Source organism: Leucoraja erinacea, chromosome 23, assembly GCF_028641065.1.
Source record: "Leucoraja erinacea ecotype New England chromosome 23, Leri_hhj_1, whole genome shotgun sequence".
Taxonomy (NCBI): domain Eukaryota; kingdom Metazoa; phylum Chordata; class Chondrichthyes; order Rajiformes; family Rajidae; genus Leucoraja; species Leucoraja erinaceus.
The window spans coordinates 34748732-34773325 of NC_073399.1; the positions used below are offsets into that span (position 1 = coordinate 34748732).

Sequence of the window (24594 nt, forward strand, 5' to 3'; positions counted from 1 at the left end):
GCCCCCGGCCCGGCCTACTCCCGCCCCCCGGCTCCGGCTCCATTCCCGGCCGCACTCGCCTGGCCTAGCCCTCCTTATCCTGCCCCATCCTCGCTCTTCTCCTCTACCCCACCCTGGGATCTAATCCCCTGCCTTACCCTTGGCCAGGGAGAATGGGATCTTGCTGTGTAACCGGGCCTACATGTGTGGGATCTTGCTGTGTAACCGGGCCTACATGTGTGGGATCTTGCTGTGTAACCGGGCCTACATGTGTGGGATCTTGCTGTGTAACCGGGCCTACATGTGTGGGATCTTGCTGTGTAACCGGGCCTTCATGTGTGGGATCTTGCTGTGTAACCGGGCCTACATGTGTGGGATCTTGCTGTGCGGGTTGGAGTGGGCTGACAGGCGGAGGAGGAGGGAGAGGATAGAGCTCTCGGTTGTCTGAGGAAGGGACAGAGATGGAGGGTGAGCATGGTTCATGAGGGTCTGTCTGATCCTGGGCCTGGCCTTGTGGCCTGGGAGCCGGTGGCTACAAAGGGCAGGCGGTTTTGCCCATGAAACCCGACTTGAGCTATAATCTTTGCTTGGTAGCTTCTGAGGTGGCTGAAGAAGCCCATGTGGCCCCCAGAGGCTCGTCTAGGGAAAGGGCAGGGGATGCCGGGCAAGGTGGACGCGTGGGCATGGGCAGTTTAGAGATGGTGGGTGGGCTCGAGGCTCAAAGCGCAAAAAACACACAGCTCTGGAGGAACTCAGCAGGTCAGGCAGCATCTGTGCTGTGGAGGGAATGGAAGGCAACATTTTGGATCGGGACCCTTCTTTGGACTTCTTGTGTCTCCAGTGTTCTTTCTCCACATGGGCCAGAGATTGCTGGGAATCGATGAAGATGCAGCATTTTTCTCAAGGGGGCATGTGTTTGAATCTTTTTCCTCTTGTGTCTGGTCATGTCCTCCATCAATATTCAGAGCAGAGTGCCTGCACCAGAGGTCCGGTATCGAGCACGTGGACAATGATAATGACTGTGGGCTCAGGCTGTTGGCAAACAGGAAGCAAATAGTAGGAGTGAACGGGTCCTTTTCACAATGGCAGGCAGTGACTAGTGGGGTACCGCAAGGCTCAGTTCTGGGACCCCAGCTATTTACAATATATATTAATGATTTGGACGAGGAAATTGAATGCAACATCTCCAAGTTTGCAGATGACACGAAGCTGGGGGGCAGTGTTAGCTGTGAGGAGGATGCTAGGAGGCTGCAAGGTGACTTGGATAGGTTGGGTGAATGGGCAAATGCATGGCAGATGCAGTATAATGTGAATAAATGTGTGGTTATCCACTTTGGTGGCAAAAACAGGAAAGTAGATTATTATCTGAATGGTGCCCGATTAGGAAAAGGGGAGATGCAACGAGACCTGGGTGTCATGGTACACCAGTCATTAAAAGTAGGCATGCAGGTGCAGCAGGCAGTGAAGAAGGCGAATGGTATGTTAGCATTCATAGCAAAGGGATTTGAGTATAGGAGCAGGGAGGTTCTACTGCAGTTGTACAAGGTCTTGGTGAGACCACACCTGGAGTATTGCGTACAGTTTTGGTCTCCTAATCTGAGAAAATACATTCTTGCCATAGAGGGAGTACAGAGAAGGTTCACTAGACTGATTCCTGGGATGTCAGGACTTTCATATGAAGAAAGACTGGATAGACTCAGTTTGTATTCGCTAGAATTTAGAAGATTGAGGGGGGATCTTATAGGAACTTACAAAATTCTTAAGGGGTTGGACAGGCTAGATGCAGGAAGATTGTTCCCGATGTTGGGGAAGTCCAGAACAAGGGGTCATAGTTTAAGGATAAGGGGAAATCTTTTAGGACCGAGATGAGGAAAACTTTTTTCACACAGAGAGTGGTGAATCTCTGGAATTCTCTGCCGCAGAGGTAGTTGAGGCCAGTTCATTGGCCATATTTAAGAGGGAGTTAGATGTGGCCCTTGTGGCTAAAGGGATCAGGGGGTATGGAGAGAAGGCAGGAACAGGATACTGAGTTGGATGCTCAGCCATGATCATATTGAATGGCGGTGCAGGCTCGAAGGGCCGAATGGCCTACTCCTGCACCTATTTTCTATGTTTCAATGACAGCGGCCCTGTTAATTTTGACAAGCTGACCAACTGTAGAAACTAGGAACTGCAGATGCTGGTTTATCAAGGAAAGAGGCAAAATGCTGGAGGGCCATTCTTTGGCAAGTGCAAATGTCACAAATGTTATCAAATGGCATCACATAAAGTAATACATAAAAGTATACAAAAGGATGGCGGGACTGTCATATGCTGAGAGAATAGAGCGGCTGGGCTTGTACACTCTGGAGTTTAGAAGGAAGAGAGGGAATCTTATTGAAACATATAAGATTGTTAAGGGTTTGGACACGCTAGAGGCAGCAAACATGTTCCCGATGTTGGGGGAGTCCAGAACCAGGGGCCACAGTTTAAGAATAAGGGGTAAGTCATTTAGAACGGAGACGTGGAAAACACTTCTTCACACAGAGAGTTGTGAGTCTGTGGAATTCTCTGCCTCAGATGGCGGTGGAGACAGGTTCTCTGGATACTTTCAAGATAGAGCTAGATAGGGCTCTTAAAGATAGCGGAGTCAGGGGATATGGGGAGAAGGCAGGAACGGGTACTGATTGTGAATGATCAGCCATGATCACATTGAATGGCAGTACTGGCTCGAAGGGCTGAAAGGCCTACTCCTGTACCTATTGTCTATTGTCTAAAAAAACTAGTGTAAGAGATTAATCTTATTCATTGCTATTTTCCTACCTACAGTATAATACATGTCTGCTAATGATATGAACCTTCTAGCTTTTTAAAATTCAGAAGATTTTGTAAGATAAAACTGAGTTATGAAAAAAATGCTTCCGTGTGCCGCCACACACGTGAGCAGTCATATTTGACCTCTGACAGTAAGGAAACATTGTCAGTAAATCATAAATATCTCACTTGATCAACTGAAAAAAATGAATCGTTTTGTTGTACAGAGCCCTAGTGCGACCACACCTGGAGTATTGTGTGCAGTTTTGGTCCCCTAATTTGAGGAAGGACATTCTTGCAGTTGAGGGAGTGTAGCGTAGGTTTACAAGGTTAATTCCCGGGATGGCGGGACTGTCATATACTGAGAGAATGGAGCAACTGGGCTTGTACACACTGGAGTTCAGAAGGATGAGAGGGTATCTCATTGAAACATATAAGATTATTAAGGGCTTGGACACGCTAGAGGCAGAAAAAATGTTTCCGATGTTGGGGGAGTCCAGAACCAGGGGCCACAGTTTAAGAATAAGGAGTAAGCCATTTAGAACGGAGACGAGGAAACACTTTTTTTCACAGAGAGTGGTGAGTCTGTGGAATTCTCTGCCTCAGAGGGCAGTGGAGGCAGGTTATCTGGATGCTTTCAAGAGAGAGCTAGATAGGGCTCTTAAAAATAGCGGAGTCAGGGGATATGGGGGGAAGGCAGGAACGGGGTACTGATTGGGGATGATCAGCCATGATCACATTGAATGGTGGTGCTGGCTCGAAGGGTTGAATGGCCTACTCCTGCACCTATTGTCTATTGTATATACAGTACAAAACAATATACTGGTGTTTAAGAGGGAACTGCAGATGCTAGAGAATCGAAGGTTACACAAAAAAGCTGGAGAAACTCAGCGGGTGCAGCAGCATCTATGGAGCGAAGGAAATAAGCAACGTTTCGGGCCGAAACCCTTCTTCAGACTGGTGATGCTTTCAGAATTAGAAAAGATGTATTCCACTTTTTGGTCATACACGTGATTAAGAATGGGCCTGGAGTTATTCAGCGGGTCAGGCAGCAGCAACCTTGGAGAACATGGACAGGTGACTGAAGAAGGGTCCCAACCCAAAACATCACCTCTCCATTGTCCCAGTGATGCTGCTTGACCCGTTGAGTTACTCCAACACATTGTGTCTATCTTAAGGAAACCAACTCTCTTGCGCCTTTCAATCCATGCTAAACTATAAAATCCTCCAGCAGTTTGTCGATAACTCCATGTCATTTGTGTTGGTTCTGAGGTCATGGTTTTCAAACACAAGTTCCATCCGCACAATGCTAGTGCATGTACAGTGGTAAATCTCCTGACCACCAAGAAATGGGAGGTGTTCCATCTGTGGAGGGAATGAACTGAGGTAAGACACGTTGATGTGGTAGTGAGACAAGGTCAGAACATGGTTCAACCACAGGATAGCAGCAGGAATTTACAGAGGGGGAGCAGTGAGAGAGGGTATCACAGAACTATTCTGGGAGAGGAGGAGAACGTCTTCGACATAATCTGAGGACACTTTGCTAGTTTTGATAGTAAGCCCCATCCTCCTGTATACTTTTGAAATCAGAATGGATTTGGAACATGGTTTCAAAGACATTAAAGTGCAGGAATCATTTGACTATATCTCAACTATACAGCTGGGTGCATTTGACAATATCTTGTAAGAGATTAGCATCACTCCAGCGTGGAGCTTGTTGGAGATGTGTTTCAGCATTGCTGGAGGTTGAGAATAGTGACGGTGTGAAGACACAGCTTGTGTGATGCTGGATGACATAGACTGCCTCTCTGATACCACCTCCCTCTCCATCAGTCAACCTCTGTGCTGTGTCTCATAGTTCTCGTCATCACAAGGATACCTAACCGCTCCCATCATTGGTGACCTCCAAGCTGAGGGAGGCAGGGTAGGTGACAGGCGAGAGTACCAGAGATCAGGTTGATTGATGGTGGGAACAAGGGGAGAGAGTGGTGCTAGTGGGACAGGGCGACTGGGGGTAAAGGTGGAGGGGAGGTAGAGGAGAGGGAAGGTTATTCCCTTGTCATGTATCTATACACTGTAAGTGGATGCCTTTCTGTTGACTGGATAGCACACAACAAAAAGCTTTTCCAAGTTTACGGATGACACAAAGCAACATCTCCAAGTTTGCGGATGACCCAAAGCTGGCCGGCAAGGTGAGCTGCGAGGAGGATGCTATAAGACTGCAGGATAACTTGGAGAAGTTGGGTGAATGGGCAGATGCATGACAGATGCAGTATAATGTGGATAAATGTGAGGTTATCCACTTTGGTGGTAAGAACAAGAAGGCAGATTATTATCTGAATGGTTCAGATTAGGAAAAGATGAGGTGCAACGAGACCTGGGTGGCCTTGTACATCAGTCACTCAAAATAAGCATGCAGGTTTAGCAGGCAGTGATGAAAGTAATGGCATGTTGACCTTCATAGCGAGAGGATTTGAGTATAGGAGCAAGGAATGTCCTACTGCTGTTGTACAGGGCCTTAGTGAGACTGCACCTGGAGTATTGTGTGCAATTTTCGTCTCCTAATTTGAGGAAGGACATTCTTGCTATTGAGGGAATGCAACATAGGTTCACCAGGATAATTCCTGGGATGGCGGGACTGACATATGATTAAAGAATGCACCGACTGGGCTTATATTCACTGGAATTTAGAAGGATGAGAGGTGATTTTATAGAAACATATATTCTTAAGGGATTGGACAGGCTAGGAAAAATGTTCCCGATGTTGGGGGAGTCCAGAACCAGGGGTCAGTTTAAAAATAAGAGGTAGGCCATTTAGGACTGAGATGAGGGAACACCTTTTCACCCTGAGAGTTGTGAATCTTGGATTGGACAGGCTAGGAAAAATGTTCCCGATGTTGGGGGTGTCCAGAACCAGAGGTCAGTTTAAAAATAAGGGGTAGGCCATTTAGGACTGAGATGAGGGAACACCTTTTCATCCTGAGAGTTGTGAATCTGTGGATTACTCTGCCACAGAAGTGGAGGCAGTGGAGGCCAATTCACTGGATGTATGCAAGAGAGTTAGATTCGGAATCGAGGGATATGGGGGAAAAAGCAGGAACGGGGGTACTGATTGTGGATGATCAGCCATGGTCTCTTTGAATGGTGGTGCTGGCTCGAAGGGCCGAATGGTCTACTCCCGCATCTATTGTCCACGTGGGACGACAGATGGCACAATGGGCTAAGTGTTCGGCTGGCGACCGGAAGGTAGCCGGTTCGAATCCCGCTTGGAGTGCATACTGTCGTTGTGTCCTTGGGGCAAGACACTTCACCCACCTTTGCCTGTGTGTAACCTGCAGGAAGGCAACCACCCTCGGTGAAGCCAATGAAACCTTGCCCAACGCATCACCCCCCCGGTAATGTAATTATGTGAAGCACTTTGGGGTCAATGCAAGTTGACTAAAAATGTGCTATATAAATAAGATTATTATTATTATATTATTATTATGTTTCTTTTTCACTGTGTTTAAGAAGGAACTGCAGATGCTGGAGAATCGAAGGTTACACAAAAAAGCTGGAGAAACTCAGCAGGTGCAGCAGCATCTATGGAGCGAAGGAAATAGGAAATAGGCAACGTTTCGGGCCAAAACCCTTCTTCAGTCTGATTAAAGATGAAGTCTGAAGAAGGGTTTCGGCCCGAAACGTTGCCTATTTCCTTCAGGGTTTTGGCCCGAAACGTTGCTTATTTCCTTCGCTCCATAGATGCTGCTGCACCCGCTGAGTTACTCCAACTTTTTTGTGTAACCTTTCTTTTCACTGTACCTCGTTACACGTGACAATAAAGGAGGCGGGGCCCAGGAATGGGGCGGGGCTACGTGAGGAGGCGTAACGACGTGCGGGGCGGGCTACGTGAGGAGGCGTAACGACGTGCGGGGCGGGGCTACGCAGAGGGGCGAGGGGGCGTGGCTACATGAAGGGGCGGGGCTACGTGAGCATGCGTAACGGCGTGCGAGGGGGCGTGGCTACACGAAGGGGCGGGGTCGGGATGAATTATGTCAACCTGCAGATGTCGGAAATGGGAACTAAAACGCGCTGCGGGCCGGCACACAGGCCGGGAGTCTCTCGCTGAGCGGGACAGAGATTAATGGGGTTTATTTACTGGCGTCAACTTGCCACCGGGTTGACGGTGTGGCGCGTTGCAGGCCGGGACAGCGGAGGACCGCGCGCGGGGCATTGTGGGAGCGGGCTTGCGCCGGCGCCATTTTGCGGAGCGCGGGCGCGGGGAGAGGATGTTGTCGAACGCGCAGCTGCTGGACGAGCTGATGGGCCGCGACCGCAACCTGGCCCCGGACGAGAAGCGGCAGAACGTCCGCTGGGACGACGACAGCGTGAGTCCGCGGCCTGGTGTGGCGGGGACGGGGACGGGGACGGGGACGGGACGGAGCGCGGGTGCCGAGCGTGCGGCCCATGGTCCAGGGCCCGCTCCGGAGCCGGGGCCCGCCTTAGAGGAGGGCCGGGGTGGAGCGGCGAGAGGGCGCCGCGGGATCTCTGGCCTCGGGCGGGAACGGTCACCCGAGGGATGTGGTCGCTGCTTCGCTGCCCGGAGCCGGCGGTCGGACAGCCCCGGTCCGCGGCACTCGACCTCCCCGGGGCCGGCGTCTGTCTGTCTGTCTGTCCCCGCCCAGCCCAGCACTCGCTGCGCTGCCGGCCGCGGGCTCCACACAGCCGCACCGCTCGGCAAATCCACCGGGAATGGGAGGAAAGTAAACTTCCTCACTGTCGCAGGACGCGTTCATTCATAAATCCAGTGGCGTTCCGAACCTTCAGACGAGTCTGACTATTATTTTTCACAAATTTGTGAAATTGCCGTTAGATCGGTAACCTTTCATCAGACTCTTCCTGAAAGGTTGCTGATCGGATTTCTCTCTCCACGGATGCTGCTTGACACAAGAGTCGGGAATAAGCTACCAGCCCCTCTCGCCACCTCCAGTTTAAGTTCATTACTGGTCTCTTCCCCCATGTTCCTGAAGCTGTCTCATCTTGATTTTGACTGAGCTATGACTTGATCTCCATAAGCTGGCCACGGCAAACATTTTGTGACCAAACATTTCGTGACTTCTGTTTTTAGTTTTGACTGCATTTTTGTCTTTTGATCATGGTGAACTTTACTTTTAGCATTTAGAGTAATCCCGGTGAATAATTGTCAATACTGAAAGGGCATGCTTTGCTAGTGTTAACAACGGAGGTATATACAATTGTTTAACAGTTAAATGTCTGACCAGCATTGAGTTTTCAATTTGATCTGTGGTCATTTCACTTTGTCCTTAGTTTGCTGTTTGTGTCTTCAAGGAATTAATCCTTGGGCTTTAGCAGGTAGACTCAAGTGAATAAAAGTTACTGTTAGGGAAAATTCTGAGTTGATGCACATCTTGGGTGAGTGAATTCCTGGCACAGATATAAAGAGTGTTGGGCTGGGTGCAGTATTGATCTACTAGAATGATCCTAGACTCAATGTGTTAAATTGAAAGGAAAGTTTATAGCCTGGAATTTAGAAGCTTAAAGGAGAGAAGGAATGGGTGACGTTTCGAGTCGAGACTCTTCTTCAGATCAGATTAGGTATGTGAAGACGAAAAATTTAGTTAAGACGAAAGTTGAACTGTTGAAGACTGAAAAAGGTGAATTTATTATGGGGAACACAGAAATGGCAGATGAGTTGAACAGGTACTTTGGATCCGTCTTCACTAAGGAAGACACAAATAATCTTCCTGATGTACTAGTGGCTAGAGGATCTGTGATGACGGAGGAACTGAAGGAAATCCACATTAGGCAGGAAATGGTGTTGGGTCGACTGATGGGACTGAAACATAGAAACATAGAAATTAGGTGCAGGAGTAGGCCATTCGGCCCTTCGAGCCTGCACCGCCATTCAATATGATCATGGCTGATCATCCAACTCAGTATCCCGTACCTGCCTTCTCTCCATACCCCCTGATCCCCTTAGCCACAAGGGCCACATCTAACTCCCTCTTAAATATAGCCAATGAACTGGCCTCAACTACCCTCTGTGGCAGAGAGTTCCAGAGATTCACCACTCTGCGTGAAAAAAGTTCTTCTCATCTCGGTTTTAAAGGATTTCCCCTTTATCCTTAAGCTGTGACCCCTTGTCCTGGACTTCCCTAACATCGGGAACAAACTTCCTGCATCTAGCCTGTCCAACCCCTTAAGAATTTTGTAAGTTTCTATAAGATCCCCTCTCAATCTTCTAAATTCTAGAGAGTATAAACCAAGTATGAAGGCTGATAAATCCCCAGGGCCTGATGAGCTGCATCCCAGGGTACTTAAGGATGTAGCTCTAGAAATCATGGACGCATTGGTGATCATTTTCCAATGTTCTATAGATTCAGGTTCAGTTCCTGTGGATTGGAGGGTAGCTAATGTTATCCCACTTTTTAAGAAAGGCGGGAGAGAGAAAACAGGGAATTATAGACCAGGGCAGTGGAGGCCGGTTGGATGTTTTCAAGAGCGAGCTTGATAGGGCTCTTAAAGATAGCAGATTCAGGGGATATGGGGTGAAGGCAGGAACGGGGTACTGATTAGGGATGTTCAGCCATGATCACATTGAATGGTGGTGCTGACTCGAAGGGCCGAATGGCTTACACCTGCCCCTATTGTCTATTGTCTCGACCCAAAATGTCGCCCATTCCTTCTCTCCAGAGATGCTGCCTGTCCCGCTGAGTTACTCCAACACTTTGTGTCTACCTTCGAATTAAACCTGAGAGGAGGAGAGAGAAAGCAAAGACTACCTGAAATTGGAGAAGTCAATGTTCAGACCGCTAGGATGTAAACTACCCAAGCAAAATATGAGGTGAACTCCCCCTCCCATTCCAAATCCAACCTTTCTGTCCTGGGCCTTTTCCATGCTAGAGTGAGTCCCACTGCAAATTGGAGGAGCAGCTTGGGTAGTTTACATCCCAGCGGTATGAACATTGACTTCTCCAATTTCCGACAGTCCTTGCTTTCTCCCTCCTTTCCCTCCCCTTCCCAGCCCATGTAGGGTGTGAAAACAGGATAAAAGGGATGGAGATCAAGGTAAATGTAGCATAGATGATTGTTAGCTGGGAGAAGGTAACAACAAAGCAAACAGAGATAAAATGTAGTCGGAAACAGTTAGACTGGTGGGAGAAGGGGGAGGGAGGGAAAGCAAGGGTTACTTGAAGTTAGAGAAGTCAATGTTCATACCGCTGGGGTGTAAGCTGCCCAATCAAAATATGAGGTGCTGTTCCTCTGAGATTTTCTCTGGGCCTCACTCTGACAATGGAGGCGGCCCAGTACAGAAAAGTCAGTGGGAATGGGAGAGAGATTTAAAATGTTTAGCAACCAGGAGATCATGTAGATTTAGGCAGACTGAGTGGAGGTGCTCAGCGAAACTATGGCCAAGCCTGCGCTTGGTCTTGCGGTAAGAGAGGGCTGGTTTAACGGCAGTGTGGTTTCACAGGGCTGGGTGCCCTCCTCTCATTCATATGTTTGTGGGGTGAAGGATGTTGTTTGGGTCACTGCAGTCGTCAGTGTTCGGTTACTTTTTAATCTCAACTGATTTTGAAGTTTTCAAATTTTTATTTGCACTTTTCCACATTTGTTTGTAAGGGGCCATTCAACCCATCTGGTCTGTGTTGACTCTAATTCTAAATGTCTCATTCCCTCATTATTAGAGGCATTCCCATATTCTTTATTGGTTTATCGCCTATCAATTCCTCCAATTCTGCTGCCCTCGTCGGGTGCATTGAGGATAATTATCTGATTAGCTTCCCTGTCACGGTTGAGACGATAGCAGAGCTTGCAAGGGAACTTGCAAACTCCACCCAGACTGCACCAAGGTCAGGATGGATCCTGTGTTATTGGAGTTGCGATTGTTGTGGAGAAACTGCCTGGTGTGAGGTTATTGAATAGCAGAATGTGCTCTAGGCAAATGCTTGTCCGAATCTGACGTGTTTTGCTGGTGTCAGGCTCTGGCCATGCTGCATGAAGCAGGCTGTTGGTTAATAGTCAGGAACAAAGGTGCTGGCTGACGTGCCTAACCTGGGGCGACTACACATTCTAACCCGGGGTGATCCGCCTTCTGAATTTCTGATGCTGCCACAGGTGCCAGCTGCCATGGCTAGAATATTTTCCACAAGGACCTTGCCTAGCACCTTGCTCTACCATTCAGTTCTTGGAACAGCAATTTATCTCTCACTTTGGACCTTGTAGCACCGGTGACATTTCATAACTTCCATGTAGTGCAGTAGGACGGAGTGATGGAAGAGATCGGGCGATTGATTGCAAACTGACAGCCATATCTTGTCTTTACAGGTGTGTAAATACTTCCTCTGTGGATTCTGTCCAGCCGAGTTATTTACTAATACACGCTCCGATCTGGGTAAGAGTGCTTCTTTTAATGACTCACAATACTGATTAATACTGTGGGAACCTGAGCATGTACCTGAGTAGCCATTTAAATCAAGCAATGTGGTACCGTGGTGCAGTGGGCGTTGGCACCAGCGTTGGGTAAAGTGTAGTCGGCTCTGGGGTTAGCGGGTGTTTGTGTGAGAGAGAGAGAGGTGGTGAGACTGTGCCATCTGCCAGCTCCTGCACTCTGGCTTCAGTTTGTGTGCAGCAATTCTCCGCATATAGTGGCCGTTCTCAAGTTTCAAGCTGACAATGTTTCCCCCTGTATTTTGGGGGCGACGCTGCTTTCCCATTTCAGGCCTAGATAAGGGAAATTAATTTTTATGAAGGGGGGGGGGGGTGCAGGCGGGGTGAAGTCGAGGCAGAATAACAATATCCACAGTGCCAAAATGCACATTGTTTGGTCTGAAGGGGTTGTACATAACCAGCAACTAAGCCAGACTGAGATTGGATCAGCTGATTCCACTGGACTGCTGCAGAGAATCTCAGACGCTCTCCCCCTCAGTGTGAAGTGACCATCCACTTGTTTCAACTTTACTCCCACCTTGACTTGTCCATCCAACAACATATTCTTTCAATGACAATGCTTAGAGTCATAGAGTGATAGTGTCAAAACGGACCCTTCGGCCCAACTTGCCCACACCGGCCAACAATGTCCCAGCTACACTAGTCCCACCTGCCTGTGCTTGGTCCACATCCCTCCAACCCTGTCCTAATCATGTACCTGTCTAACTGTCTCTTAAATGATGGGGTAGTCTCATCCTCAACAACCTCCTCTGGCAGCTTGTTCCATACCCCCACCACCCTTTGTGTGAAAAGTTACCCCTCAGATTCCTATTAAATCGTTTCCCCTTCACCTTGAACCTATGTCCTCTGGTCCTTGATTCCCCTACTCTGGGCAAGGGACTCTGTGCATCTACCCGATCTATTCCTCTCATGATTTTGTACACCTCTATAAGATCTCCCCTCATCATCCTGCGTTCCATGGAATAGAGTCCCAGCCTACTCCACCACTCCCTATAGCTCACACCCTCTAGTCCTGGCAACATACTCGTAAATCTTTTCTGAACCCTTTCAAGCTTGACAATATCTTTCCTATTACATGGTGCACAGAACTCAACACAATATTCTAAATGCGGTCTCACCAACGTCTTATACAACTGCAGCATGACCACCCAACTTCTATACACAATACTCTGACTGCTGAAGGCCAAATGCCAAAAGCCTTTTTGACCACATTATCTACCTTTGACGACCTTCAAGGAATCCTGCACATGTACTCCTAGATCCCTCTTCTCTACAACATTACCCAGATGCCGACCATTCACTGTGTAGGTCCTGCCCTTGTTAGACGTCCCAAAACACCTCATACTTGTCTGTATTAAATTCCATTTTTCCAATCCTCATTTTCCCAAATGGACATTTATCATCTCTCCTTGCAGGGCAACCCTTCATCTGATGATGAAACTGATGTTGATGTATGTGCATTTCCTGTCCCTTCACTTTTCCACCTAGGTCAATGTCCTTTCCACCCCCATCAGAGCACATTTTATGTGGAGAAGGGTTTGTGTGTCTTCTTGTCACTCGCTATGTTAAACTCCACCCACGGTTCTCCATCCCCAGATCTGTAATTGTGCTGCATCATAGCAGCAACTCAGTCAGGCTGACAAGAAGTTAAACGCCGGTTTTACTCCTGAACAAAGGCTTTCCCTGTTTACTTTGCCGTAATGGTTGTAATCAAGGGGCTTGTTTCAGTCAAGAGGCAGTGGCTAAGCTGTAGACTTCAGGTGAGGTGGAACTGGAGACTGAATGTGTATTAACCAGGATGTGAGAGTAATGCGATCCCCAAATAATGTAGGTAGTGACTGCGGGAGGGGGCGGCATCACTTCATCGTATTAGAACTTTGAGGGGTGACGTAAACTTGCCAGACAATAGATTCTCATTGTTTCATTATTATTGGAGTCATAGAACAGTTGGTTAGTTGATTCTGTGTTCATTACTCTAACATTTGTTTCCTTGTGAAACTCTGCATTTCTGCTTTTCCCATCGTTGTCCACTTCCTGCTATGTCCCCGTCGTCCATCACCGCCATTCTCTAACCTCTTCTGCCTTTGTCTTCCTCCTCCTTCTCCTCCCTAGTGTTTGAGTGGTGTAATGTTTGTGGTAACTCTGGGGGCAGAGGTCTTTGCTGGGAGTTAGTCTGACTAAAGTAGTGGCCGATGAGCTCCTGGACTAGTCCGAGATGACATGAACTGTTTGCTGATTTTTATTTCCCTCCACCAGGTCCTTGTGAGAAAATTCACGATGACAACCTGCGGAAGTAGTAAGTACCTGCCTGTGCGTGCGTGCGGGGTTGTGGCCAGCTTTGACAGCACGCTGAGCACATGTATCATTGTTCATTTCCCTTCTCTCTCTCTCTCAGTTATGAGAAGAGCTCGCGATTCATGAAGGTGGGCTATGAGAAGGATTTCCTGCGCTACCTCCAGAACCTGATGGCGGACGTGGAGAGAAGGATCCGTCGTGGGCACGCCCGGCTCGCTCTGTCCCAGACTGCCGCCACCACCGGGACCCCGGTGAGAGGGGGTTGGGGGTGGCCCACCCTGTGAGAGGGGTGGCCATGTCTGGCTAACACTGTCCCAGACTGCCAGGACCATGGTGGGAGGGTGGGTGGGGGGGGTTGTTGTGTTGGAGGGAGGTGAGGGGGGGTATCATTGTGTGGAGATGGGGGTGTTGGGCCGTGGGAACGTGCTGGGCTCCTGCTGATGTTGGTAATTGTGATCTGCAGACTGGAGGTCCTGTGAGTAAAAATGAAGAAAAGGGTCAGGTCCTGACAGAGAAGATAGAGGAGCTGTTGGAGCAGGTAAGGGTTTGAATCGTTGTCTAATACAGTGCAGGATTTGTATTTTCTGGGTTTATTGCAGATTTATGTGTTAAGTTGCTCAGCAGGAAGTGGCTGAAACTTCGGCTTTAAACCTGCCTGTGTTGCCAGTCTCATGGCCGCTACCTTTGTTAGCTTCTGAACAAAGTTCTGAAACTCCACAACAACTATCCCGCTATGTTGCAGCAGTTCTTCAGTGTTTAAAATAGGTGCAGGAGTAGGCCATTCGGCCCTTCGAGCCATTCAATATGATCATGGCTGATCATCCAACTGCGTATCTTGTACCTACCTTCTCTCCATACATCTCTCACCACTCTCTGTGTGAAAAATGTTTTTCTCATCTTGGTCCTAAAAGATTTCCCCCTTATCCTTAAACTGTGACCCCTTGTTCTGGACTTTCCCAACATAGGGAACAATCTTCCTGCAACTAGCCTGTCCAACCCCTTAAGAATTTTGTAAGTTTCTATAAGATTCCCCCGCAATCTTCTAAATTCTAGTGAGTACAAGCCGAGTCTATCCAGTCTTTCTTCATATGAAAGTCCTGACATCCCAGGAATCAGTCTGGTGAACCTTCTCTATGGCAAGAATGTATTTCCTCAGATTTGGAGACCACAACTGTACACAATACTCCAGGTGTGGTCTCACCAAGACCCTGTACAACTGCAGTAGAACCTCCCTGCTCCTATACTCAAATCCTTTTGCTATGAATGCTAACATACCATTCGCTTTCTTCACTGCCTGCTGCACCTGCATGCCTACTTTCAATGACTGGTGTACCATGACACCCAGGTCTCGTAGCATCTCCCCTTTTCCTAATCGGCCACCATTTAGATAATAGTCTACTTTCCTGTTTTTGCCACCAAAGTGGATAACCTCACATTTATCCACATTATACTGCATCTGCCGTGCATTTGCACACTCACCCAGCCTATCCAAGTCACCTTGCAGCCTCCTAGCATCCTCCTCACAGCTAACACTGCCCCCTAGCTTCGTGTCATCCGCAAACATGGAGATGTTGCATTCAATTCCCTCGTCCAAATCATTAATCTATATTGTAAATAGCTGGGGTCCCAGCACTGAGCCTTGCGGTACCCCACTAGTCACTGCCTGCCATTGTGAAAAGGACCCGTTTACTCCTACTCTTTGCTTCCTGTTTGCCAGCCAGTTCTCTATCCACATCAATACTGAACCCCCATATACCGTGTGCTTTAAGTTTGTATACTAATCCCTTATGTGGGACCTTGTCGAAAGCCTTCTGGAAAGTCCAGATATAACACATCCACTGGTTCTCCCTTATCCACTCTACTAGTTACATCCTCGAAAAATTCTATAAGATTTGTCAGACATGATTTACCTTTCGTAAATCCATGCTGACTTTGTCCAATGATTTCACCACTTTCCAAATGTGCTGCTATCCCATCTTTAATAACTGACTCTAGCAGTTTCACCACTACCGATGTTAGACTAACTGGTCTGTAATTCCCCGTTTTCTCTATCCCTCCCTTTTTAAAAAGTGGGGTTACATTAGCTACCCTCCAATCCTCGGGAGCTACTCCAGAATCTAAAGAGTTTTGAAAAATAGTTTATCCATGCAGTCTTCAAATGCCTTCCATTGCACATCCACCGTCAACCCTTTAAGAATCAATTGCCAGTCTATCTTGGCCAATTCACGTCTCATACCCTCAAAGTTACCTTTCTTTAAGTTCAGGACCTTTGTTTCTGAATTAACAATGTCACTCTCCATCCTAATGAAGAACTCAACCATATTATGGTCACTCTTGCCCAAGGGGCCACGCACAACAAGACTGCTAACTAACCCTTCCTCATTACTCAATACCCAGTCTAGAATAGCCTGCTCTCTCGTTGGTTCCTCTACATGTTGGTTTAGAAAACTATCCCGCATACATTCCAAGAAATCCTCTTCCTCAGCACCCTTGCCAATTTGATTCACCCAATCTATATGTAGATTGAAGTCACCCATTATAACTGTTTTACCTTTGTTGCACGCATTTCTAATTTCCTATTTGATGCCATCCCCAACTCCACTACTACTGTTAGGTGGCCTGTACACAACACCCACTAGCGTTTTCTGCCCCTTAGTGTTTCGCAGCTCTACCCATATCGATTCCACATCCTCCAAGCTAATGTCCTTCCTTTCTATTGCGTTAATCTCCACTCTAACAAGCAACGCTACCCCACCTCCTTTTCCTTTCTGTCTATCCCTCCTGAATATTGAGTATCCCTGGATGTTCAGCTCCCAGCGTTGGTCACCCACAAATCTGCACATTCAACTCATCCACCTTATTACGAATGCTCATTGAGACACAAAGCCTTCAGGCTTGTTTTTACAACACTAACCCCTTGTACAATTTAGCATGTAATTGAGTGATATTTTCTGCCCTATACACGGGGGAGTCTGCGACCAGGTGAGAGAAGGGGGTCAGACACAAAGCTGGAGTAACACAGCGAGACAGGCAGGATCTCTGGAGAGAAGGAATGGGTGGCGTTTCGGGTCAGACTAGTTCAGCAACACCATGACACCAAGGTGCTTGTAGTTAAACTCCTGACTCGAGTCTTCCCACATGGAGCCTGTATTTAGGCTTCTGAACGGTCCTTCCGTAAGCTAGAGTACTGTGCAATTTACTTCTTGTCCATTGTTGATATAGGACGTGTCTCTGGAACTGGGGCACTACAATGCTGAGAATTCTTCCACTTGGTCTTTCCCTTCAATTTACCAGTTCAGAGATACAGCTGCAGAAACAAGCCCTTCTGCCCAACGAGCCTGCAACATCCTGCGACCCTGCACATTAACACTACCCTACACACACTAGGGACAATTTTACATGTATGCCAAACCAATTAACCTGCAAACCTGTCTGTCTTTGGAGTGTGGGAGGAAAGCGAAGATCTCGAAGAAAGCCCACGCAGGTCACGGAGAGATGGTACAGTCATGCACCTGTAGTCTGAATTGATCTATAGGGCAGTAGCTCTACCACTGCGCCCATGTACTTGAGTTTGGCTTGATTGTATTTGTGTATAATGTTATCTGGTTTGGATGGCGTGCAAGAGGTTTTAGAAACATAGAAAATAGGTGCAGGAGGAGGCCGTTCGGCCCTTCGAGTCTGCACCACCATTTATTGTGATTATAGCTCTATCTAACTCTCTTAAATCCATCCAGTGATTTGGCCTCCACTGCCAGGGAATTCCATAATCTGTGGCAGGGAATTCTATAATTTCACAACTCTCTGGGTGAAAAAGTATTTTTCTCGCCTCAGTCTTAAATGACCTCCCCTTTATTCTAAGACTGTGGCCCCTGGTCCTGGACTCGCCCAACATTGGGAACATTTTCCCTGCATCTAGCTTGTCCAGTCCTTTTATAATTTTATATGTTTCTATAAGATTACCCCCTCATCCTTCTAAACTCCAGTGAATACAAGCCTAGTCTTTTCAATCTTTCCTCGTATGACAGTCCCGCCATCCCAGGGATCAATCTCGTGAACCTACGCTGCACTGCCTCAATCACAAGGATGTCCTTCCTCAAATGAGGAGACCAAAACTACACAATACTCCAGATGTGGTCTCACCAGAGCCCTATACAACTGCAGAAGAACCTCTTTACTCCTATACTGAAATCCTCGTGTTATGAAGGCCAACATTCCTTTAGCTTTTCACAGTATGTTGGCAATAATGCTAACGTTAGGTTGTGTGCTTGTGTGCAGATTGAGGAGTTGGGTTCCGAGGGCAAGGTGGAGGAAGCGCAGGGGATGATGAAACTGGTGGAGCAGCTGAAGGATGAGCGTGAGCAGCTGCGTTCTGCCAGCTCGGTGAGTCTTCCTTTGCCTCTTGATGTTTCACCTGCTCGCAGCTCTATGTGTGTCTCTTAACCAAAACACCAATCATCCTGCAGACCATCGAGAGTTTTGCGGCGCAGGAGAAGCAGATGGAAGTGTGCGAGGTGTGTGGTGCCTTTCTCATCGTGGGTGATGCCCAGTCCAGGGTCGACGATCACTTAATGGGGAAGCAGCACATGGGATATGCCAAGATCAAAGCCACAGTGGAAGAACTGAAGGTGTGTGTGGGACCTGTTACTGATGGGGGGCCGGTCGGGGCCCAGGCATGACTATGCCACTATAACGGGTTGGAGGGGTTACTGGGACAGTTTGCATGAGTTAAGTCTTCAAGGCTTCTAGTGAAGTAATTGAAAAGATTTTTCTAATAGAGATGATGAAAGAAGTATTTTACTTTGCGGTCTTGTGCTCGTATAGTATGTTGTGTACATATATTACCGTGTGTTTAGTTTAAAGATACAGCATGGAAACGGACCCTTCGGCCCACAGTCCATGCTGACCATCGATCACCCATTCACGATAGTTGTGTTACCCCCACCTTAACACACTCACATACTAGGGAGACTTTGAGGCCAATTAACTTACAAGCCCCACGTCTTTTAGATGCGGGAGGAATCCCTTGTTGTCAAAGGAAGAAAGTGCAAACTGCAGACAGACTGCACAGACGGTCAGGATCGCACCTGAGTTTAGTTTACAGATACAGCGTGGATACACACCCTTCGGCCCTCTCTACCGCCGCACCACCTGCTATCCCACTGTGCTGACTGTGTATTTAGCTGTGAGAGATTATTTAGCTTGTATTCAAGACAAATGTGATGTGTGGCTGTGGTAAGAGTGTGACTGGCAGGCACAAGGGCAGGTGTGTAGTTTGTGTTACTGATGCCAGGAGCCTTGGTGTTACTGGTGTAAGGAGCTGTGGGAGCAGTTTGCTGTTCACCGTGTTACTGAAAGTGGGATTGTTCAGCCGGTGATATGGGGGTGACCAGACAATGGAGCTGCGACATGCACGGCATTTACACGACCACGGGCAGCTTCTGTGGGGGTGGGGCTCATGTTGGACGTGTACTTAGTGGGTTGTTTTTGTCCAGGTGGTTCGGAAGAAAACCGAAGAACCAGAACGTGATGACAAATTAAAACGGGAGAGGGAAGAGCGGGAGATCGAGCGGGAACGAGAGCGCGAGGAGCGGGAGAAGAAGCGTCGTCGGGAGGAGGAGGAGGAGAAAGAGAAGGAGAGGGAGAAGGAGAAAGAGGCGCGACGCCGGAGGAGCCACTCACGGAACCGGCATTCCCACTCCAGCCGCGCGTCTGAGAGGAGGCGTAGCCGCTCGCGAGACCGCAAGCGTTCCCGCAGCAAAGACCGGGAGAAGAAACGTAGCAGGTAGGTTGTGGGGCCACGGCGGTCCTGGGTAGCCCACCGGCTACCAGTCTGGGCCCTCACTCGCCTGTCCTGGGGGAGGGGGGGGTAAATGGTCGGGGTCACTTGTGGGGGGCCCTCCTCTATAAGCAGGTGGTGGGTGATGTGTTGGGCATCCCAGTGCCCCTGTACACTGGGGCCTCCGAGCTACTGCATCCCACACCCAGACTGGGCAGCAGCAGCAGCCTCTGCTCTGGGCATTGTTGGATTCTAGTGCTTCATTCACAATTGCCTGATTCCATTGCTCAATCCAGTGCGGACAGCAGGGGTGGGCCGGCTACAGGGAGAGGGTGGGTTGCTGGGCAAGGAGAGTTTACATCAAGTGCATCTTGTGTCCTGTCCCCACTGACCCACCTTGACAGAATTCACCTTCCCTGGTTCCGAATACTTTCACAAACAATGCCTTCCGATGCTTAAATCCTTATTCTTGGGTCCCTTTGTTCTGTGCCCCTCCCTAACCCGTGACCCATCACACTATAGATTCCTGTACTCCTTCCTTACTGGTGTAGCATGTCCCTGATCTCAATCATCCCACATTTGGCTGTCTGCAGATACTTCTCTCTTCCCCATTGAGGTTCTCATCGGCCTAACCCAGCCTTGCTGCCAGGCTTTGTTGCTGACCTGGAGCGTTCCTCTGCATGGTCGTGGTCTGTGGATGTTGGGCTCTTATTTTCGTTGGACGTTTGTTCACTGTAACTTCCTGCACCAAAGGGGAGATGACCGGCGAAGCAGGGAGAGATCGGAGAGGAGCAGAGACCGGTCAGAGCGCAAACACAGGTCCCGGAGCAGAGATCACCGCAGGTCACCCAGTCGGGAAACCAAGTCTCATAAACACAGAAGCCGGAGCAGAGAGAGGGAGCGGAGGTCAAAGGACAAAGGTACGGAGCCACTGCTGTAAACACGGGCAAACCCTGCATAGTCCCCATTATTAGGCCCATTGTTCAACTGTGCTCCTGTGAAGAAGAGAACAGGAACTCCTTTGGTGTTTCTGTCAAGCTTTGAAATTGTGAGCTGGTGCTCTTTGGTGGCTAGAATGAGTCCTTGATGGTTGAGTGTATGAGATCACACAGGCATGGAGTGTAAACATGGACAGGCTGCCTTGAACTGCTATAAAACTGGTTATGAGAGGGTCCTGACTACTATAATGGATTTCTGCACCAAAGTTAGACGGGAAAAGCTGGGAAGATTTGATGTAGGTGGATGGCTGTTCAATGGCGGCAGTGTATCAGTGGGATGTTTCAGGATTGGGGGCCTCTAGAGATCTCGGCAGGATGGGACTGATGCTTGTTATACCGCAACCCTTGCTGGTTTCTACGCTGAGTTTCTACGCTGTGTTGCAGAGAGGAGAGACTCTGATGAGGTGAGGAAGAGCAGCCGCAAGTCGAGTCAGACGGACAGAGATGGTGCGGTGACCCGGGCAGAGTCCATGGAGGTGGATATTTCCAAAAGCGAGGTCAATGGCAGAGAGGAAGACCTAAAATCTGAAGGTGACACTCAGTCCAATTAAAACTGATCTGATTTGACCTCAGATCAGGCCAAGGTAAGTGTGGCTTCTGTGTCTCTCGGTTAGTTTGCCGTTTCCTTTTGTTCCCTTTAGCAGTTCAGTGTAAGTATTACGGCTGAAGATGGAGAGACTCAGCCCTGAAGGTTTACTTTAGAACCCGCCGAGCGACGAGGACAGACTAGTCTTGGCAGAGTAAGAGACTGTAGGTACTTACTTTACCTCTGCATATTGTATTTGTAATGCAGCAAAACAAGGCACCTTTGTTCCGTTGTGGATCCTGCTAATGGCGATGAATGGGATTGTGTTTTTAAATTACGCATTTTATAAAATCTGTCAAATTTGGGGAATTGGTTGGATTGTGTGGGTTTGGTTGCTCTGAAGTTTAATAAGTTTAGAGTTCGTAAACATTTGGCAGAGAATGAGTGTTTTTTTGCTGTTTCTGTAACTGCATCTAAGGCATATTTGAAAGATTTTTTTTTTAGTTTTAACCAATCTGTTAATGTCACCGATGTTGCAGTAGACTTTTTTGTTTTTTAAAACAATCTGCCTTGCACTCTAATGGAGTCTTTCTGTAACTCGAGCCAGTAGCTTGGATTGATGGAAGTGTAGGGTATATGACTAAGTGAACCTGAGAACCAAATGTCACACTGCGCTGGTCTTGTGAGCCGCCCTGAAAGCAAATTAAAAAGCAAGGAATCAGTCAAACAATTGCAGGTACACGTGCCAGGTACACACCTTTTCTACCCACCTCCATGTTTGAATGTTTTTGCCTGTTGTCTTTTCGATGAAATCTTTTTTAAAGCTTGCTATTTCGTATTGTATTTACTGATCATGTTACCGCAGGGTTTAAAGATTCATTTCCTGTCACCATAATGTTTTGTTGAAATTGTGGAATTGTTGCTGTGCCGAAAAATTACAGAATTCTTTTCAAATTGCAGGGGATGGGAGTTTTCACAAATTAACTTGACTTTTCCCATAATATTTTTAAAAAGCATATGGAAACTTGTAGCAGCCTTCTGTTTCCAAGCAGTACATTACAGGCCCTAGCACAGAGGTACGAATTCTGCATTCTATGCTGTCTCCCCTGCCCCCCACCCCCCTCCCCCCCCCCCCTCGTTGACTAAGCTTTTCATCTGCTGCAGATGAGGAGGTTGTTTATTTTAAATATTAAATATGACTTGTAGTGACTTTGGTTACGACTGAGGAAAGAAACGTCAATATTAATTCTTTGCTTGTGACCAGCTTCTTTCTGATGGGGAAGGATGTTGTGTGTCGGTGCCAGCCATTGAGTTAAACAGTGAAGCGGCACTAACTCTTGACGCACCTGTACCACAGGCCTAGGGACCCCATCTCTGTCTCTCCGTGGCCCTGTTGCATGGGCAAGGCCCCAAGCCTGCTTACTCTGGTGGACACGAGGCACCATTCCTCTCCTGCTGACCTTGCCTGTACCCCTGAGCTCACCCCCCCCCTCTGGCCACTCATGCCTCTTTAAAGAAACATTTCTGGCACCAGTTGGAAGCTGAACCTGCACCTGTATCTCTGGCAGGTGTATTTGCTCATCCCTTTGGTTCTTCTCGGTCGCTCAGCTCCTGAAGTAACTCTGGCCCGTCCCCTCCCATGAATGACCGCTGGGGATTCAGACTCTGCCCCCACGCTGAGGTCACTCTGCGGGAGCCACACGAGGTGTGGGTCAGTCACTCGATCCACAGTGAAGCTGGTTGTCGCTGGCACTGCCTAAAGTGCCACTGATGGTCATCACTGCGCTCCCACCTTCCTCTGCCCACTCAACCCCTCATCTTGTGTGTTTATAGGACAGTCACAGTGCTATTTTGGGTCTTGTATTTCTCAGTGTATGATCCGTGGCTGTAGGTGCCCCAGAGCACTAACATGTATTTGTGCTTGGGCACTGTCGTAATGTACCGAATGCAATTTGTACAGGGCCATGGCCCTGTGGTAATGACAGAGTGATGATGGAGGTAGATATCGTCAGTCACTGGGGGACCCTAACACAGAGCCACTGGGTCAGGGGTATAACAATTCATCTCTGGTGTACCCTGTAGTGTTGGCGCTGGGCTGATTCACTCTGCCAGCTGTCCCACTGTTGTTTGGGTGGGCGATAATTGTTGCCTCTGTCTGCAAACAGCAGCCAGCTGAGACCATCACACCATGAAGTGCTTGGGGAGCAGCCTGTGGTTGGAGTGCACCTCAATATTATCACTTTGGTTAGTTATAATTCTTTGTGCTAACCCCTTAAGCCACTGGGGTTTTCCTGCATTGAGAGTGCCCAGGCACATCCAATAACATGAAGATTCCTTGTTTTCTTGGCAGCACATTTTGCTGGGAGAAAAAGTAATACGTATTATTAATGCAATTCTTTATGTTTGGGACTTGGGCACAGTTGTATTAGACTGTTGTGTGTAGGGGTGGCTGGAGAAATTGTTGGCAAGTAGAAAAACTGCTTTAAATTGGAGTCGTTGATGTTTTTTTGTGGTGGAAAAGGTGTTGGGCTTAGTGGGTGGGGGGGGTGGGGGGGCTACGGAGGAAGGGATGGGTTGTCATGATTGGGGAAGATCTGTGGCTGATACTAACTCTGGGCTGAATGACAGTGTGCAATCCACACTATTCTTAATTCTCAAGCTGCCTCACATTCTCACGGGACAATGTTTGGAACTGTAACCAAGGTAAACATTGACATGTTAAGGGAGTTGTAATTAAGGACTAATGCTGCCATCCATGGCCACACATCAAGGGCAGCTTTCCAGTAAAGAATTAATATTGACACGTGGGAAAATGTGAAGTTATTGCCCGTCACCCATTTATGTTGTGTGATAAATCGGTTGCCAACTCTATGCTGTCTGTCATTCCAGAGGGGAGGTGACAGTAAATGACATGGATACTGTAGTGGCCTTTACACTCTGAGAAAGGGTTTCCTTTTCTAGGTTAGAGCTGTAGCCAGTCGTTAGCAGAATTCCCAGAAGAGGAGAGCTGTGTAGGGCAGTAGGAAGTCACCAAGAGGTACTTGCTTGCCTTTTGCCTTTTTTAAAACAAGAGCTGGTTGTATCTGCTGACGAGCTGTCCATCTCTGTGGTTCTAATTGCATGCTGTTGAATCTTTCATCTCCGTAGGAGTGGCCATTTTGAAGACGTCAAGGAATCCGGTGAAGATTTGACTCCCTGTTCTGAAGGCTCTGCCCAGTTAAAACAAGGTGAAAGAAAGCTGTGTAGTGGTGTAGAGGGGGAGAGAACTTGTAATTTTTAAGCAAAAAAGACAAAGTATTGAATTGAATTTGTATGTTTAGTTGCCCTGAGGAGTTCCCATTTCTTGTGCTTCACTGATAGTGAGCTTGAGTCCTGTCCTTAACCACAAATGTCAGGCTAAAGTGAGCAGCCCAACCCATGTGACCTGCATATGTACCCAAAGGTTTTCCTTGACGTTTAAGTTTGTAGAAACTGCTCTCTGTAAATAACAGGCAGACTGAGTTCTTTAGAGCTGTTCTGATTCGGGCTCATCTCTATCTTTTTGCTCCTGTGGCCACCATTTTTTTTGTTTTTTTGTTTTCATAGTGCTAGCTGCAGCCTCTTCCTTTCCCATCCCACTGCGAGGACGTGTTGAGATTTTTCCCTGACCTGCTGTTCCTGTATTTTGAAAATGGTTGCTGTAATTTGCAAATTTTAGTGTCAACTATGAATAAATCTTTTTTCAGTAAATATTCCCCAAGTGGTATTTACTTGTTTTCTGTTCTTTGTTTGAAAGT

At 47.9% G+C, this 24594-nt stretch overlaps 1 protein-coding gene across 1 annotated transcript; it reads left to right on the top strand.

Annotated features, from left to right (window-relative positions):
- Positions 1-6974: 6974 nt before the first annotated feature.
- On the top strand, positions 6975-24547 carry luc7l3 (LUC7-like 3 pre-mRNA splicing factor). Its single transcript, XM_055654300.1, has 11 exons — positions 6975-7139; positions 11101-11167; positions 13480-13519; positions 13619-13769; positions 13982-14056; positions 17794-17898; positions 17982-18143; positions 19011-19300; positions 20048-20214; positions 20677-20876; positions 23966-24547. The coding sequence occupies exons 1-10, from the start codon at positions 7041-7043 to the stop codon at positions 20841-20843; spliced, it is 1323 nt and encodes a 440-aa protein (XP_055510275.1). The 5' UTR covers positions 6975-7040; the 3' UTR covers positions 20844-20876; positions 23966-24547.
- The last annotated feature ends 47 nt before the right edge of the window (positions 24548-24594 follow it).

Excerpts from the sequence above, each read along its gene's own strand:
- luc7l3 (XM_055654300.1), top strand. The coding sequence starts at position 7,041 with ATGTTGTCGAACGCGCAGCTGCTGGACGAGCTGATGGGCCGCGACCGC. Across the intron at positions 13,770-13,981 it reads CCGCCACCACCGGGACCCCG|ACTGGAGGTCCTGTGAGTAA; the intron begins GTGAGAGGGGGT and ends TGTGATCTGCAG. Across the intron at positions 14,057-17,793 it reads TAGAGGAGCTGTTGGAGCAG|ATTGAGGAGTTGGGTTCCGA; the intron begins GTAAGGGTTTGA and ends GCTTGTGTGCAG.